Below are 16,193 nucleotides of genomic sequence, written 5' to 3' on the forward strand. Positions count from 1 at the left end.
AAAAAAAAAAAAAAAAAACACACACACACACAAAAAAAGCCAAGAATTAGGAATTGAAGCATAAAGCATAGTGTAATCATTCAGGTAACTCTGCCCTGCTGTGTGAGATGGGACGGAGACCATAGTTCCTTGTACACCAGTGCTGTTATGGGTAGTTAAGGATAGTGCTATAAAAGCACTAAGGACTGACCCTAGTCCTTACCCCATTCCACAAGTGCCAGCATGCACGATGTGGACAGCGTGAACTTGTCTTACACCCCCAGGCTGAGGCCATCCTGGCCTTTCCTCCTGCACACTGCGAGGGTAGGCAAGAAATTCATTCCCAGATAGGTTTGGGGCGGGGGTTACACAGACCCCTGGGGAAAGCCCTCTGGCCCTCCGTGCATGCCACCTCACCTCCTGGGGCCACAGGGTTTTGTCTCCACCGCCCTTGGAATCCACCAGGTACCGTCCTTCTCACCTCAGAGCCAGGCCATCCACGGTGGGGGGGCTACAAGGTGCTGGGCTTGGTGCGGTCAGCCTGGCCCTGGCGGGATGACTCCTTGTCTTGTCCAGCCTGCTCCACACTGCCTGGTCCCTGAGTGGTGCCCAAGGTCCTAACACATCTGACCTCGGTGCAGGCAGAGCCACCCTCCGGGTGGGGTCCCGAGGCTTGGTGTCATCACTGTCACTTGTGGAATCTGCAGCAGGTGCTTTAGCCCACACATGGGCAGTCACTGAAGGTCAGGGCTCCAGGGATGCCAGCCGCCGAGATTGCTCCTTGCAGAATGAGACCCACGCTCTAGGTTTTCGAATCCAGTCCCCAACCTGCCTTTCCCAAAATCTAGATACACTAACACGTACCCATGCCCCACACGTCTCTGCATGCAAGGATGCACCACGTATGCAACACACGCACGCACACCCCAGGCTCGGTCCCAACACCTCCTCGCTGTGTGCCCAGGACAGGTGCATCGTTAAGGCTCAGTGCATTTAACAAAGTAGACAAACAGCACCGTGATGCCACACACACCTTTCAAACTCACATTCACTTATGAAAACGTGGTGCTGGGTATATTTTCAGGTGCTTTTTGTTTGTTTACATAAATACATATCAACTACTAGTGTCTGAAGGAACAAAGAAAAAAATTGTGTTGGGTTTATGGGCGTGGAGTGCAGTTCCCGTATACGTACATAGTTTAAACAGTTTTAATTGCTTTCTAAGGGTCATTTTAATATGAGATCTTCATGCTGGGCTCCCACGCCCCACTCTGTGGGAAGGACTGAGTCAGACACTGGGTACAAAGTGCCTGGTTCAATGCCTAACCCTCTAAGAAGCGTTGAGCCTGGGCAGGGGATTTAGCTCAGTGGCGCCGCCGCCTGCCTCGGAAGTGCAAGGACCTGAGTTCGATCCTGGTACTGAAAAAGAAGAGAAGCGCTAACCCCGTGTCTTATAATAGAAATCTAAGTGCAAGTACTGGTTTTCAGTGCATCCTGTGTCATTTCGTAGCTGTGTAACCTTGGACAGATGACTTAAATTTACAGCTATAAAATAGCTGGGCCTCCAAGTGCCGGCGTGTGAATGCCCGGCCTAGCGCAAGTGCGCGCATGGCGTCGGCTCCTTCCCACCCTGGTGACACGTCATGCTCGCCCGTGGCTGTGTTGCTAGTAACGGCCGGCTCTCTGCCCGCACAGGTCAGAAGGGAATCTCCATTGGCAAAAAGCACCCCTGGGACGCGCCGTGCCTGCATTCCCAGCTCGGCCTGCTCGCCCACCGGAGAGATGCCACGGCCCACCGGATCCTCTCCGCGCGGCTCCACAAGATCAAAGAGCTGAAGAACGAACTGGCTGACATCCGCCGGGAGCTGGAGGCCGTCCTCGCGGAAAACCAGTTTTTGAAACAACTCCAGTTCAGGCACTTGAAAGTGATAGGAAAATACGAGAACTCGCAAAGCAACTTGCCTCAGGTGATGATTAAACATCAGAATGAAGTGAAGACTTTAAGGCAGCTTCTTAGGAAATCCCAAGAGAAGGAAAGATCGGTCTCTAGGAAACTCAGAGAGACCGACATCGAGTTGCTGAAGACCAAAGACGCCCTGAAGGCGCTGCAGAAGCTCTCCGAGGACAAAGACCTTGCAGAAAGGGAAGAACTGACCCAGAAACTGTCTGCTCTGACGGCAAAAATGGAGGCGAATGACAAGAAAATACAGGTGTGTATTTCCTAGGCGTAGACACTTTAAGGCCACTCACCTGTAACCCGGCTCGTTAAACCACTTGGGGCCAAATTGGGGCCAGCAGTGAAGTTATAAGGGCGGGGGAATGGAGGGGCTCAGAGAAAAAAAGCTCAGAACCAGAGGTGCCTGTCTGTAGGGGTCACTTCATAGCTAGACCCAGGTCTGACAATAGCTGTTCTCTTAATGCAGCACAGCTTGCAGCAGTAGGGAAGCTTCCTCAGGTGCCAAAAAGGCTGCACCGTGTTGTGCGAAGTCTCCCTTGGAATCAGCACTGCTGAAAACTGTTACAAAAAGGCTGCTTCCCCTACTCCGACTCTACCTGTGTGCAGCCCTTCTCTTGATCCCTGGTCATCAGCATGACCCCCGTTATTGCCACACAGACCATTGATTGTTATTCTGGAGTATGAATCACTCCCAAACTAACCCTAGAAGCGGGGAAGGAAGAGGAATTGAAACAGAAGCTGTGAATGGGCTGCCTCTCCTCCGCGGTCCGTGGCTGTCCGCAGCGGGGGATGGCGCCGGCTCGGAGGATCTAGGAGATGGTGCTGGCCAGTTGGAGAAGGCCCTGCCCACTTTGCCTCATAGTAGAAAAGTCTCAGTGGACACAAACATCAATGGAATTCTTTCACTGTTTAATTATTTTATACTTGATGGTAAAAGTGTTTTCTATGATCTTGAAAATAAGCAAATATCAAGCTCATTGGGTCATACTTCTTATTTCTTCTGTTAGTAAGATTCCCTACTTTCAAAGAGAAAAGTACATAGCCAGTTGTAGTGGCACACACCTGTGATCCTAGCACTTGGGAGGCTGAGGCAGGAGGATCTCCATGAGGCAGGAGGCTAGCCTGAACTACATAGAGATAGAGACCCTATCAGAATAGAAAAAGTCTCACAGAAAATGGATACATGACACATATAAAATACTGAGCTCCCTCCTGGTCACCTTGTGTGCTGTCTACATTATTTGGGTTTGGGGTGACTTTGGATCTATATTCACATACTCTGTCATGGCAAAGTAAATGTATTTTTCTCTCTCCTATACGTTTTTACATCTACAGACAAAACAAATGAATTCCAGAACTAAGGAAACATTTCCTTGCTAGTGAGCCCTTGGTAGTACGGGGGATTTCGGCCCGGTTGTCAGGGAGAGATGTTGTGTGGGTGAACATAAGGTGGGTTATTTTAAACTGATATTTTAAGAAGTCAGACTTTCAGCAATTGTTTCAACCTTTTAGATTTCTCTTCCCACTCTGTAATGGAAAGTATTACTACTAAGATAAGCAGGGCCCACTTTGTGAGTCATGACCGACAAACAGGGTGTGTGTTTTCACACACACTTGCCCTTCCTCCTGGCCACTGCCAAGTAATTCTGCAGGCCCTCTTTCCTGAGTGTCTCCAGTTGCGCTGCCCTGGCTGCATCAGTGTCCTGAATGGATTCAAAGCTGTTTCCCTTTGGTGACCCTGCCCTTGGGGAAGAGCCGGGAGTCGCATACCACCCTGGTGATAAGGTGGGGTGAGCGCCCAGCGCTATGTACGCACAAGGCCGTACTTTTGATCGTGCCTCGTGGAGACCCTCATGAAAGAGTCCGTGCTTCTGCAGAGGGGTGGGGCAGTGCTGTGAGAGGGGTCCATGGCACTGTGCTCTTACTGTAGTAAACTGATTAAGATATAAAGTCACCATGTGTTTCCATCATGCGATGTGGGGCCGGAAAAGTCCTTTGGGCCAAGCTTTCCGTCCAAGTCCAGAGCCGACATTCTGCAATCGGACAGTCCCTCTGCCAAGCAGGTGAGCTTGCGTCAGATGGTGACCAGGCTACTTCACGAGCCCCTCCCGGCTTGCAGTGTCTGTTCTCAGGGAGTCCCAGTCACCCGGGTCTGCAATGGGGCCGGGCGTGCTGGCGCAGGACTGTAATCCCAGCACTCGGAGGCTGAGGGAGGAGGATCACTGTGAGTTCGAGACCAGCCTGGGCTACATAGTGAGTTCCGGGTCAGTCTCAACTACATAGTGAGACCCTGTCTCAAAAAAAGAAAAAAAAAAAAAAAAAAAAAAAGAGACGGAGAGAGAGGGAACCTACTGAGGAGGAAGAGGAGTCCCCTGGGCAGAACAGCTGAGGTCTCTGTTTAAAGTGTGCGCTTGGGTGTATTTTGTTTATTGACCTTAAGGATGTGTTCAAATTCTTTCTTATCATATCCCAAAGAATGTAAAAAACATGGTAGAAACAGTGTGAAAAATATGTCCTCTCGGCGAGCCAGTCACCAATTCTGTACCGCCATCCTGCATTCCTAAGTGTGCTTAGTCCCACTGTCACTGAAGGTTTCCACGGTCCAACCAGCTGCTGAGTAGTCCAACTGTGTCCTGTTTGCAGAGCCTGGAAAGACAGCTGAGGCTGAATACTCGGGCCTTCAGCCGCCAGCTGGCCACGGAAAACCGGAAGACGCAGGCAGCTCAGACAGCCACGAAGTCCCTGCAGGCGGAGGTCAGGCACCTGCAGCAGAAGCTCAAGGTACTGCTTTCAAAACAAAACGGGAGAAAACGCGATCCTGTGTCCCCAACCGGAGCTGTTTGTGCACATTGTAGCTCAAATTCTCTGAGTTCAGGAATCTGTTTCTCACGTTGTTTCTTCCCTACAGTCCTGAACAGACAGAAGGCCTGCAGTGAACTAGAATGAGGGAATATGTACTGTAAACTAGAAAAATTAAAGCTCTATTCATTCATGAGACTTCTTATCATTTTATTTCATCACATTAATATTCTGTTTATATTTTAATGTAATTCTAAATCAATTTCAAATATAAAGCTAACTTTAACACTGTAATATCAAGGGCATATTTTAGTGTATATGCTGCCAAAGCAGTTCTTTTTTTTAACAAGGACAAATTTTAACGGCCCATCATTTATTTAAAGTTTCATTACAAATACATTTTCAAAACTGTCTTTTAAACCAGGCATGGTGGCACACACCCATCATCCCAGCTCTTGGGAGGCTGAAGCAGGAGGATCGCTGTGAGTTTGAGGCCAGCCTGGGCTACATAGTGAGACCCTGTCTTAGGGGGGAAATTTTTTTTTTCTAAAATTTCCAACATTGTGAGAAAGCTGGATAAGACAAGTGAGAAATAAACACTTTTGAATCTCAACTAATCTTCAGCTTGACTCTGGAGACAAAAATCTTCATCTTTTCTGGGACGAGTAGGAAATTTGGTTTCCAGGGAGTCTTTGAAACAGACCACTAGGGCCTGAGGAAAGGGAGGACCAGGAGGAAGCTGGAAACCCTCCTTGCATAAGGCAGGGAAAGAGCTCTGGGCAGGTTTTCTTTGGAGCTTCAGGAAACCAAGAAAGAATTCACCAGAAATGGGCAAGGCTAAAACAAACGGCTTAGAAGTCTGAGAGAAGAGGCTTCGGGATCCCCTGGACCAGACAAAGGAGGCACAGTCAGTAAACTTTAAAACAATTTTGTGTTTCCTTATTTCATATAAGCAGACACTGTATTCAACCACTAAAAACACATTTACTTTGGCCATTAGATATGCTTAATATTCCGTGAAATGCTTAGCTACAGATACAAAATTCTATATATACTAAGATATAAATGCAAGCAAAAAGATAACAAGAAGATTGCAAATATAAATATTTAGAAAATTTGAGGTGTAGTTCAATGGTAGAGCACTTGCCCAGCACATGCGAGATCCTGGGTTCTATCCCCAGCCCTACACAACAAACAAAACTCCCTCAAAACTTCTTTGATAAAAACAAAAGTAAATGCACCCCTGCACAATGTATTTCTGAGCTGCTGTAAAAAGAAACTGGGCAGCTGGGGGTACGACTCAGCGCTGGAGCGCCTCCTGGTGGTTGGGAGGCCCTGGGTTCCATACCCTGCACCGCTAAAGAAAAAAATGAAATAAGAATAAGGAATTTTCATGAACCCCATGGAGTAATCCCAGGATTTACTGGTAATTGGGAAAAGGAAGGTTGAGGGCAGCAATACAAATTTTCCTTTTTTTAAATATATATTTTAAACAATCGGTAAGATATTCACAGAAAGGGGAAGAAAATAAAGCAAAAGGGACAGTTATAGAACATACATTTGTTGAATCTCTTCTTGCTTGATTTGGCTTTGAAATCACATATCTTGTGTAATCATAAGGCAGAATTGAAAAGCTAAAATGCTATACCAAAAAAAATCCAGAGTAAAGAAAAATACAGGAACCCAACTATGTATTCCACGGGTGGCAGAATGTCACACAAAGAAACCATTCCAAAAGACTCAAACACATTGATTTTATCGCATATGCTAGTGAGATACAAGGTGAGAACTTCACACACATACACCTTAAACTGCTGTTAGTTTAGTAATGATTTTCGTGGTGGCGGGGTTGACACTGGTATTTTAACACTGGTATGTGCGTTCTTTGTAACATGGCGAATAATGTTTATATCACTGAGGACTGGGATTTGGGAGACAGAAGGAAAAAACATAAGAATAAATAAGAACCCTATACTCCTGATTTTGATTGGAAGTGAAAGTATTAATTCATGACATATTTATGTTTAAAACTGTTTCTAAAGTGACTGACAGTGGCAGTACACCCCTGGCGCTCTCTAATGGCCTCCCAGTTCTGTTTCCCACCAACAAGAGCCAAGGTGTCTCAAAAAATTTTAAGTCTGCTGCACAAAGTCTACTTGACAAGCCTGGGATTCCTGTCATACAAAAAAGGGGCAAGAGGATGACAGGCACAGGGCTCGGGAGCCATCGAGAGTGGACTCAGACTGGCCAGGGGTGGGACAATGTGAGATCAAAAAAGATGTCCACATGGGCTGCATGTTATCCACCGAATCCAAGGGTTCACAGTGACGCTTAATAAACAAAACCCTTCAGCGATGACTCACCGTTGGAGGGCTCCAGTACACCACCGGGGAGCCAGTACGCTATTTTGAAAACTTATATATAAAGAAAAAGAAACAATCATTTATGTTTCTTTTCTTTTTACTTTTTTGATCTGAAGTATTCTTCAGAGTAACCACATCCTGTAATGAGGTTCTAGCCGCCTTATAACAGCACTTCAGCTGATAATGAAGAAGGGACAGTCTGATAAAACTCAATATTTTAGAATTCCTAACAAATACTGGCTCTAGTCAATGATCATCAGTTAATACTAAAATCACAAAAGAGAAAGCATGAGGTGGTCCCTCCTGATGGCTCTGCAACCTCCACCCTGACTCTGGCTGCCCCTGAGCTTAGCAGCTGACTTAGTGGAACACGGGACAGTGGAACACGGGACAGAGGAACCGGGGAGATGACACCACCGGGACGCAGCCAGCGGCATCAGACTCAGGGGGACCCCACAAACAAAAAGCACAGTTTCTTGACAAACAGCAAAGTGGGGAAGGCTAGACGGTGTGGGGACCTGCGGATTAAAGGACGCCGAGAGACCTATTCATCGATCACAAGGTTTCGGACCTTGTTTGGATCCTAGCTCAAACCAACTTTAAAAATACTGTTGGACCCTTGGGGGGAACAAAGAGAAACACGCTGGATATTTGATGCCAGTAGGGTTTATCATTGATCTGAGGGAGCAGAATGGTGATTATTGTGGCTGGGTTTGAAAAACCACAGCTTCGTCGGTTGTCTATACAGGAATGCGGGTAGATTACGTTATGATGCCTAGGATTTGGTTAAACTAATCCAGAGTGGGAGAGAGGGTCGGAGAGGCTGGTACGTAGAGAGAAAGGAGTGAGTCATGAGTTGTTCGTCATGAAACCGGCGTGTGGGTTCATGGTCACCCTAGTATGGTCTCTACTTTTTTCTTTTTACCTGCTTTTTTTATATATATATATATTTTGATACTGGGGATTGAACTCAGGTCCTTGCGCTTGCAAGGCAGGCCACCAAACCACTGAGCTAAATCCCCGGCCCTACTTTTTTATATTTATTATGTTTCCTTTTCCAAAAGAAAAAAGTAAGAAAATTATATATTTTATGTATTTAAGAAACAGTAAAAACAGATCAAAAAGCTGAGCTGAACCTAGACACGGTGCTGCACACCTGTAATCCCAGCACCCTTGCAGGCTGAGGCAGGAGGATCACAAGTTGGAGCCCAGCCTGGGCAATTTAGTGACTTTGCAAAAACTTGTCATAAAAAAAAAAAAAAAAAAGCGGGGGACCTAGGTCAATGTGAAAGCCCGGGGTTCATTCCCCAGTACCACAAAAAAAAAAAAAAAAAAAGTGGGCTGAACAAGAGTTTTTCATTCTTGCCTACCAAAACTTGCTGAAAATGACAGAAAACATACTTTTTAAATTAGAATCCATAATCCCTGTGCATAACGTGGCTGTACCTGATTACTAAATGGCTTCTGGTACAAATGCAGGCACGTTCAGGCTGAGAGCGAAACCAGGCAGATAATCACAACTGAAGCCATGCAGAGCTCCGCTCCTGGAGGGCTGTGGCTCAGGGTCGGCAGAGGGAGCAAGGGGCTCCCAGGCCACTGCCAGGTCCCCCATCCCTACCACACAGGCTCTGGACAGTGGTGACTGACTTGGGACCGGTCCCTGAGCCACATTCACCAGCAGGGAAACGTAGTCCAGACTGTGCATGTTTGTCATCCCAGCACTCAGGAGGCTGAGGCAGGAAGATTGCAGCAAGTTCCAGGCCAGCCTGAACTACATAGTGAAACCCTGACTCAAAAAAAACTAAAACTTAAAAACCAAAAAAGACCACGCTCACCTGGCCCTAGGAGGTGACAGTTCTACATGGTCTTTAATTCCCTTCTCCCAAGACCCCAGAAAAATACCAACAGGGACCACGGGCCCTGCCTGGCTCCAGCTTGGAGCACAGGCGCAGGCTCCTCCCTAGGGCCAGGGTGAAAATGCTGTCTGGAAACAGAAAGCAAATTCCGGAGGTGCTCAGGGTGAAGCAGTGGGTCAGCCAGAGAAGGAGCCTGGAGAGGGCCCCAGGGCCACACAGAACAGCAGGACAGCGAGACGCAGAGCGCAGCCTCCATCCCCACCTGTGTTCAGGCCCCCTGATTATATGTGACCATAGGCAGGCATGAGAGAAAGCACAAGAAAAGGCAGGGCGTAACAGCACAGGCCAGTAGTCCCAGCACTCTGGGAGGCTGAGGCAGGAGGGTGGCAAGTTCAAGCCCAGTCTGGGCAACTAGTGACAGTGAGACCCAGTCTCAAAATTTAAAAAATAAATTTTTTTAAGGGCTGGGGATGTAGCTCCATGCAAAGGTCCCTGGTCCCATCCCTAGTACCGGAGAGACAGAGAGTGGGAAAAGAGGAGGAGGGAAAAGGGGAAAAGGAAAGAAGGAAGGAAGCAGAACAGCTGATGCAGTTTAATATCCAGGAAAGAAGACGCTGTGGCCACAGACTACGATGTTAAAAATGGAAAAATCAGAACACAGTGTGGGAAAAGTCAGTAAAGAGCGAGACGATGATCTAGGACAGAGGCGGCGAACAAGCTCTCCAAGGTTCACCATCACTGACCGAGGATACCGAGAAAATCTCCCTAAACAAGGAGCCGAAGACAAAGGCTGAGAAAGGAGACCCCAGAGAATGCGTGAGCAAATCACTCCAAACAGTCACTCTGGCCATTTCTCACCACGGTCATCAACCCATGGCCTGTCCCCCTCTGTGGGGCGCTCCCCAGCTCCCCCCGTTCTCGGCCCCAGCAGGGACCCCCGCGGGAGGGCCCAGAACCTGTTCGCGTCATGTGCTGCATAGCATGTGGCAAGGAACTCGAGGACTGGCCCGAATTCTGTCCTTGAAGCTACAGTCCAGGCAGAGCTTTGCCACGACGGCATCGGCCAGGGCGCTCACAGGCTGGAGGACCGCTGAAGTCTTAGCTGGACCGCGGGCAGGAAGCCCACACACAGGCTCTCGGTGAGGGGTGGGCGCCCGGGGCCCCACGAAGGAGGAGGAGGTGGAGCTGGAGGTGGAGGCAGAGTCGGACACAGAGCAGGCGGCACCAGCAGGAGGAAGCCACAGTTCCCTTGATGACCGCATCATCTCTGCCCCAGTCCAGGCAGCACACAGCACCTCCTGCGGAGGGGTCACAAGGAAGAGTACGGGGACAAGAATCACCACTGCGGCAGTGTTAGGGACCTGCAGTCTGCCGCGTGCATGTCAGTAGCTGTGTGAGCTCAGGACGTCTGGCCCAAGGACCCAAATGTCTGTTTCTCTACCCTGAAACTCAGCATCGAAGTCACCCTCCGGTGCCGCCTGTTTCTGGAGTTTGGGCCGTGACAGGAGACGGAGGCCAGCCCTCCGCCACTCCCCGAGGAGGTACCGCAGCCTGCTGTGTCAGCTTAAGGTCCTGGGCTCACTACAGGGTGGCCTCTCCTAGGAATGTGCTTCCTAGGTAATTTGGGGTTTCTTTGTTTTTGATGAGACACGATCTCGTTACATAGTTCGGGCTGGCCTCGAACTCTCAGTGATCCTTCTGCCTCAGCCTTCCAAGTGCTGAGACTACAGGCGTGCAGCACTGCACCCTGCTACCTAGCTAATTTTTGGAACTGATTTTTGGAATTTATTTACACTGACCACATCATGATTCCACACGATCAGCCAACTTCCTTTCTGGGTGGAAGGGATACTGGGGACTGAACCCCGAGCCTGTGTGCGGAGCCACAACCCCAGCCTGTTTTTTTACTTGTTGTTGAGAGAGGGTCTCACTAAATCACTGAACTGCCCAGATCCTCCTGCCTCAGCCGCCCAGAGTTCTGGGACTATGGGTGTCCCCACCATGCCCCACTTGACTGTGGCCCGACTTCCCTTTGAGCTCCTGGGTGCCCTTTCGTCTGGGCTTCTCACAAAGAATCGTCGAGCATTCCTGGCTACCCATGGGTTCTCTTACTCCCTGATCAACCACACAAGTGCCCTGAATGGACTGGGGACCAGCTCTGGGGTGAGGGTGCCCACCTTGTACCTGTTCACATGGGAGGGGACTGTGCTTCATGAAGCTTCCCTCCACCCCAGCCCGTGACTTCGGCAGCCACCTCCTTCCTGTCTGCTGCCCCCAAGCTGCACACCGCCCGGCCCATGCCAAAAGAACTTTCCAGAGAACCAAAACCTGATCCCCCACACTGAAATCTTTTCTTAAGCAGTGTGAGTGAAGAAAACTCTCCGAACAGTTTTGTCCCCTATGCCTTCTCTTCGAGCTAATACCCAGAATCCCCCTGCTCAGCGGCCCAAGCATTTCTGGTCCTTGGGCTGTGTTACGGCCGTGAGAAGGGAGACCAGGGGAGGTGGACTCTAGCATTTCTGTATCTGGAAACAAATTCTAGAAAAGATGAATAGTCTAGTTTTATCCATTTTCTAGAGCAATTGTAAACTTTTTTATGATTAAAATGAGCACAAAACCTTCACTGTCCAATTGATATTACAAAGCACATAATGTTGTCTTCTATAACTGACCTCTACTTCCTCGCCAGCCCCATTCACAGAACACAAGGATGCTGCCTGGGTCTGCCCTAGTCCAAAGCGTTCTCCTCTTAGGCGGCTCCTGGACTGACAGCGTTCTCCCCTCTCCTCACGTGTGTGTCACTTGGTGATGGGAGAAAGGGCCTCTAACCATGTCCATCCCCCCACCCGCTCCCTCCACACCTTCTCCCCAGAGTGTCACGTTCCCTGGCCCTGTCTGTGGCCCCGACTGTGACCAGGAGCACTTGATGGCCTCCTGTCACATCTTGGCCCTCTTCCCTCGGTAGGTGCTGGGGCAAAGGCTCATGTAGTCTGTGGCCACTACAGTGAACGGTGAGGGACAATAAACCTCAAGGCGCCCAGAATCCTGTGAAAGAGGCTCACTTGCACGATCTAGTCCCCATCCCAGAATGTGTCACTCTGTCAGAAAGCTAGTGCTATCTGGAGTGGGGCAAACACTAAGACTCATTTCTGTTCCTTCTGGATTCTACAGATTGTATTAGTATCATACAGAGCTCACTTAAATTGTTGTTTTGTTTTTTTTAAGAAATCCAGGTTAACAAAAGTAAACATTCATAGAAAAATCAATATTGTTATTCTTTTTTAGGAAAAGGAGCGAGAGCTTGAAATTAAAAACATCTATACTAATCGAATACTTAGAAATATACGGGAACTAGAAGATTATCCAAAAGGTATATTTGTATTACTTTTACTCAAAATCTATTTTTAAGTACCCAGTCATATTTTTCTTAATTTACATAGCCGAAGTAATGGATTATTTTATTTTGATTTTTTTGAGAGAAGTTCTCACTATGTAGTCCAGGCTGATCTTGAATTCACAGTGATCCTCCTGCCTCAGCCTCCTGAGTGCTAGGATTACAGGTGTGTGGCACCACACCCTGCCAAAAATGCATATTTTAAAAAATAATTTTACTAGGCATTAAAATACACTATGCTATCCTAGAAAGATAATGAAGGTGTGAGATAACTTTTCAGCCAGAAGCAAAATACCTTTCAAAAATTGAACCTTCTAACTATACTTGCTGGCACTGTGTGGCTTTTGAAAATGAACTTTCTTGAGATATACTTAACCCTAACAAGATGCCCCTGTAAGCCAGTCGTGGTGACACACACCTGTCATCCCAGCACTTGGGAGGCTGAGGCAGGAGGATCACCACAAGTTTGAGGTCAGCCTGGACTGCGTAGTGAGAGATTGTTTCAGGAAAAAAAAAAATGCCCCTGGTTTTTGTTGTTTTCAAATTGCCATCTGTCTTATTTCAGAAATTATTTTCTGCTGAAAGAAACATTTTTCAACTTTGAGGTCCTTAGAAGTTACTTTTTGGCATAATTTATCCACTATATCCCAAGTGGCCTTGAAAGGCAAATAATTCAGTTCTGTTGATGATCTTTCATGGCTTTTTTTGAAGCAAAACAATTATTGGCTCATTTTAGGCTGACATAATGATAGCACTCATCACAGGGAATTCGCGCCCGTCACAGCACCTCCTGCCTCCTTTTTCCACCCCCTTCCCTCCCTATGTACAAAAGCTTTGTTTCCATTTTCCCTTCCATTTTCACTTGTTTTCCTGTCCCTTCCTTTTCTCCTCCCTCCTCCCTTATTCCCCTCCCCATTTAAACATCTTCCCATCTCCCAGTATCTACTATACATTTCCGCTTGCAGCTTCTCACACCAGAGAAACAGTGCAGTATTTAAACATGTGTGTCCGACTTATTCCAAATATGGTCTCAAGGTCCATCCATTTAGCTATCAATGTCTCAAGTTCATCCTTCTTTATAAGATGCCCCTGTTTTAGCTTTTCAGTTCAGTGGATCCCCCACCGGCACCCCCGCCGGTAAAGGGGATCGAACTCAGGACCTTGCACTCACAAGGCAGGCGTGGCACCACTGAGTAAATCCCCAGCCCAGCTCAGTGGACTTTTCAGTGTTTTCACCCAAGTAACTGCCACCTCATCAAGGCCTCATCACCCAGGAAAGGTCCCTCATGCCTACGGGCAGTCAGTAGTTGTGAGCCTTGGTAGGATTCACCCGGGGGCGCTCTGCGTTCCTGACACTGGAAGTCCTGGTGACCCCACCTCCCCACGGCAAGTCTGCAGATCCGAATCCCACCTGTAGGGGCCGCCCTCGTCCTCACACAGCAATCTTGTCCTCTCCCAACACGTGATTCCCCTCTCGCCAGACAAAGTAAGACAAGTCAGGGGAGAGGGCAGGAAAAATGCACAAAGCAACCGGCAGATGTCAGACGTGTAACAAATATCCAGAAAGCAGTATACTTTGTTTTATTACATTCCATACGTCAATGGTATTTTGTTTCAAAATCAATATTGCTTCCTCATGTAAATATGATTCTCACTTGCCATCTACCTATTCTGCAGTTTCTTCAACAAAATCAGTACAAGCGGACAGAAAAAGCTTGTCATTTATAAGTGTAAGACACCAGGAAACCCAGAAGTCAGAGGACGTTCCGTCTTTGACAACTAAGGTATGCCAAGAGTGAAATCTGCAACAACAGCTACGCCCCAGACCATCACTCATTCTACACAAACAGTATTTGTGTTCATTAGAATAAATCACAAGTTAAAATCAAGACACCAAAAAATGTATTTGTTCTGCTTTTCTGAATTATAGGGTAAAAAGGTAACAAGAAACATTCGTCCCAAAGAGAAATCGAGAGAAATAAACAGTGAAGTTCCTTACTATATCAGTAAACTGCCAAAGCAAGACGATTCTAAGAGAAAATTTGAAGGTAATTAGAGCAAGCTTTAAAAAAATCTCTAGGGGGCTGCCGGGGATTCAGCTCAGTGATTCTGCCGCCTGCCTTGTGAGTGCAAGGTCCCAAGTTAAGATCCCTGGTACCAAATGAAAATCTCTAGGGGGTGGGCACAGCTCAATGGGCGAGTGCTCACCTAGCATACCTGAAGCCGAGTGTGACCGCTCCCAGCTCTGAAGAAAAATCTCCTGTCTTATTAGATTTTTAAAACTTTGCATTATATACATGTGTATAAAAACACACATAAAGCATAAACAGTTGATAGAATCACAATAAAAGGAGCACCCGGACAGGCGTGGTGGTGCACACCTATAATCCCAGCACTCTGGGAAGCTGAGGCAGGAGGGTCACACAGTTGAGCCCAACTTGGGCAACTTAGTGATTCAGAGAGACCCTGTTGCAAAATGAAAAAATTGGAAAGGTCAGGGGATGTAGCATAGTGCAAGGCCTTGGGATCAATGCCCTGTGCCATTATTACACAGATGATTGACTGATTGACTGACAGATGCCTGGAAAGGTCACACCTCAACAAGGGCAACTAAGCTATTGCAATAGCTCAGCAATTTGGTAGAACTCACCGAATGTATAGCCACCCTGTGTGCGGCAGACTCGTGGAAACTGATGGTTGCTTGCAGTTTTGCTGTGGTCACTGAGCCTATATAAGTTTCTAGTCACTTTTCAGTCCATTTGGGTAACTGATACTGTCCTGAAGGTTAATGCACTTGAAAATTTCTTCCTGCACCTATCCTGTGTCAGGCGCTGCTCTGGCACTGGGAGATGGCAGTGAACAAGTGCAAAACACCCTGTGCTGAGCTGAAATGGGCTGCGAGGTGGGCACTGGCCTGGCATTTAAGAGGCCCTCCTGCCTCAGCTGTCCCCATGCTGGGATTTTTGCAGACATCTGTCTCACTGTTTCTAAAGGACTCTACAGTGAACGTCCTTATACTGATCTTTGTCTATTTCTGTGGGCTTGGTCCCAGAAATGAGGTTGTTGGCCTGGGGACGTCCTCTTGAAATTTTTATAGATACTGCCAAACTGCCATCCAAAAACCTCTACCAACGCATACGCCCACCAGCGGGGCGCAATCCCTGCGGTGTCCCCATATTCTCCTCAGCTCTGGAAGTAATTGGCTGAATGGATGGGTGAAAAATGTTCTCATTGTTTTCCCTGGCACTGTATCCTGCTAGGGATGCGAGAATCTGTTAATAACCTTGTTGGCAAATTTTATTTCTTTGCCTGTGAATATCCTTTTCCTTCGGTTTGGAAACCCCACGGCCTGGGGTAGTCTAGGCAGATGGCACCTTGCTGTCATTCTGTGTTGTGTGCACTGTTCTCCCCGCTCGCGCCCCGGCCGCACCATCCTGAAGGAGAAGCCCGACCTGACAGGCCCTGAGCTGTACTTTTTCTCACACAGATGTGTCCAAGGAACAGGGATACCTGGAAGTGCACGCCCCTCTGGAGAATACCGGGAGACATAAAGAGAAGGACGATCAAGAAAAGAAACCCCTTTTGCACGATCAGGAGCTGCTCCCCAAACACATGCCAGCCGCCCCCACCGATGGGGAGAGCGGTCAGGACGAGGACGCAGCTGCCGGAAAAGAAAAGTTTAACAGAAGCGTCCAGCCGCGCGAGGCGGAGGAGAGCTCGGATCCGGGCGCCGGCCCCAACGCCAAGCCACCCTGCAGGCAGAGGAAGCTGTACTCGTTCACCGAAGCCACAGAAAACCTGCACCACGGGCTTTCCGCGTGCGGGGGGCACGGCACCCATAGGCA

At 48.0% G+C, this 16,193-nt stretch overlaps 2 protein-coding genes across 3 annotated transcripts in view; one reads left to right on the top strand and one right to left on the bottom strand.

Moving 5' to 3' along the window:
- The window catches only part of Lca5l (lebercilin LCA5 like), a 37,637-nt gene that overhangs the window by 18,209 nt on the left and 3,235 nt on the right, over positions 1–16,193 (top strand). Inside the window, exons 4-9 of the mRNA XM_010636607.2 lie at positions 1,675–2,189; positions 4,580–4,717; positions 12,240–12,324; positions 14,026–14,132; positions 14,279–14,396; positions 15,836–16,190. Of these exons, the coding sequence (XP_010634909.1) occupies positions 1,675–2,189; positions 4,580–4,717; positions 12,240–12,324; positions 14,026–14,132; positions 14,279–14,396; positions 15,836–16,190 (1,318 nt within the window). The remainder of the gene's footprint in view (positions 1–1,674; positions 2,190–4,579; positions 4,718–12,239; positions 12,325–14,025; positions 14,133–14,278; positions 14,397–15,835; positions 16,191–16,193) is intronic.
- Get1 (guided entry of tail-anchored proteins factor 1) overlaps positions 5,227–16,193 on the bottom strand; it is a 53,333-nt gene continuing 42,366 nt past the window's right edge. The window contains exon 5 of one of the 2 annotated variants that reach the window (XR_004518778.1): positions 5,227–5,619. The gene's annotated coding sequence lies outside the window, so the exon portion shown is untranslated. Of the gene's footprint in view, positions 5,620–9,376; positions 10,253–16,193 lie in introns of those variants that run through there. The other variant, XR_004518777.1, reaches the window with a different exon arrangement.

This window comes from Fukomys damarensis, unplaced genomic scaffold (genome assembly GCF_012274545.1).
Source record: "Fukomys damarensis isolate Sample0158 unplaced genomic scaffold, DMR_v1.0_HiC HiC_scaffold_24, whole genome shotgun sequence".
In the NCBI taxonomy this organism is placed as follows: Eukaryota; Metazoa; Chordata; class Mammalia; order Rodentia; family Bathyergidae; genus Fukomys; species Fukomys damarensis.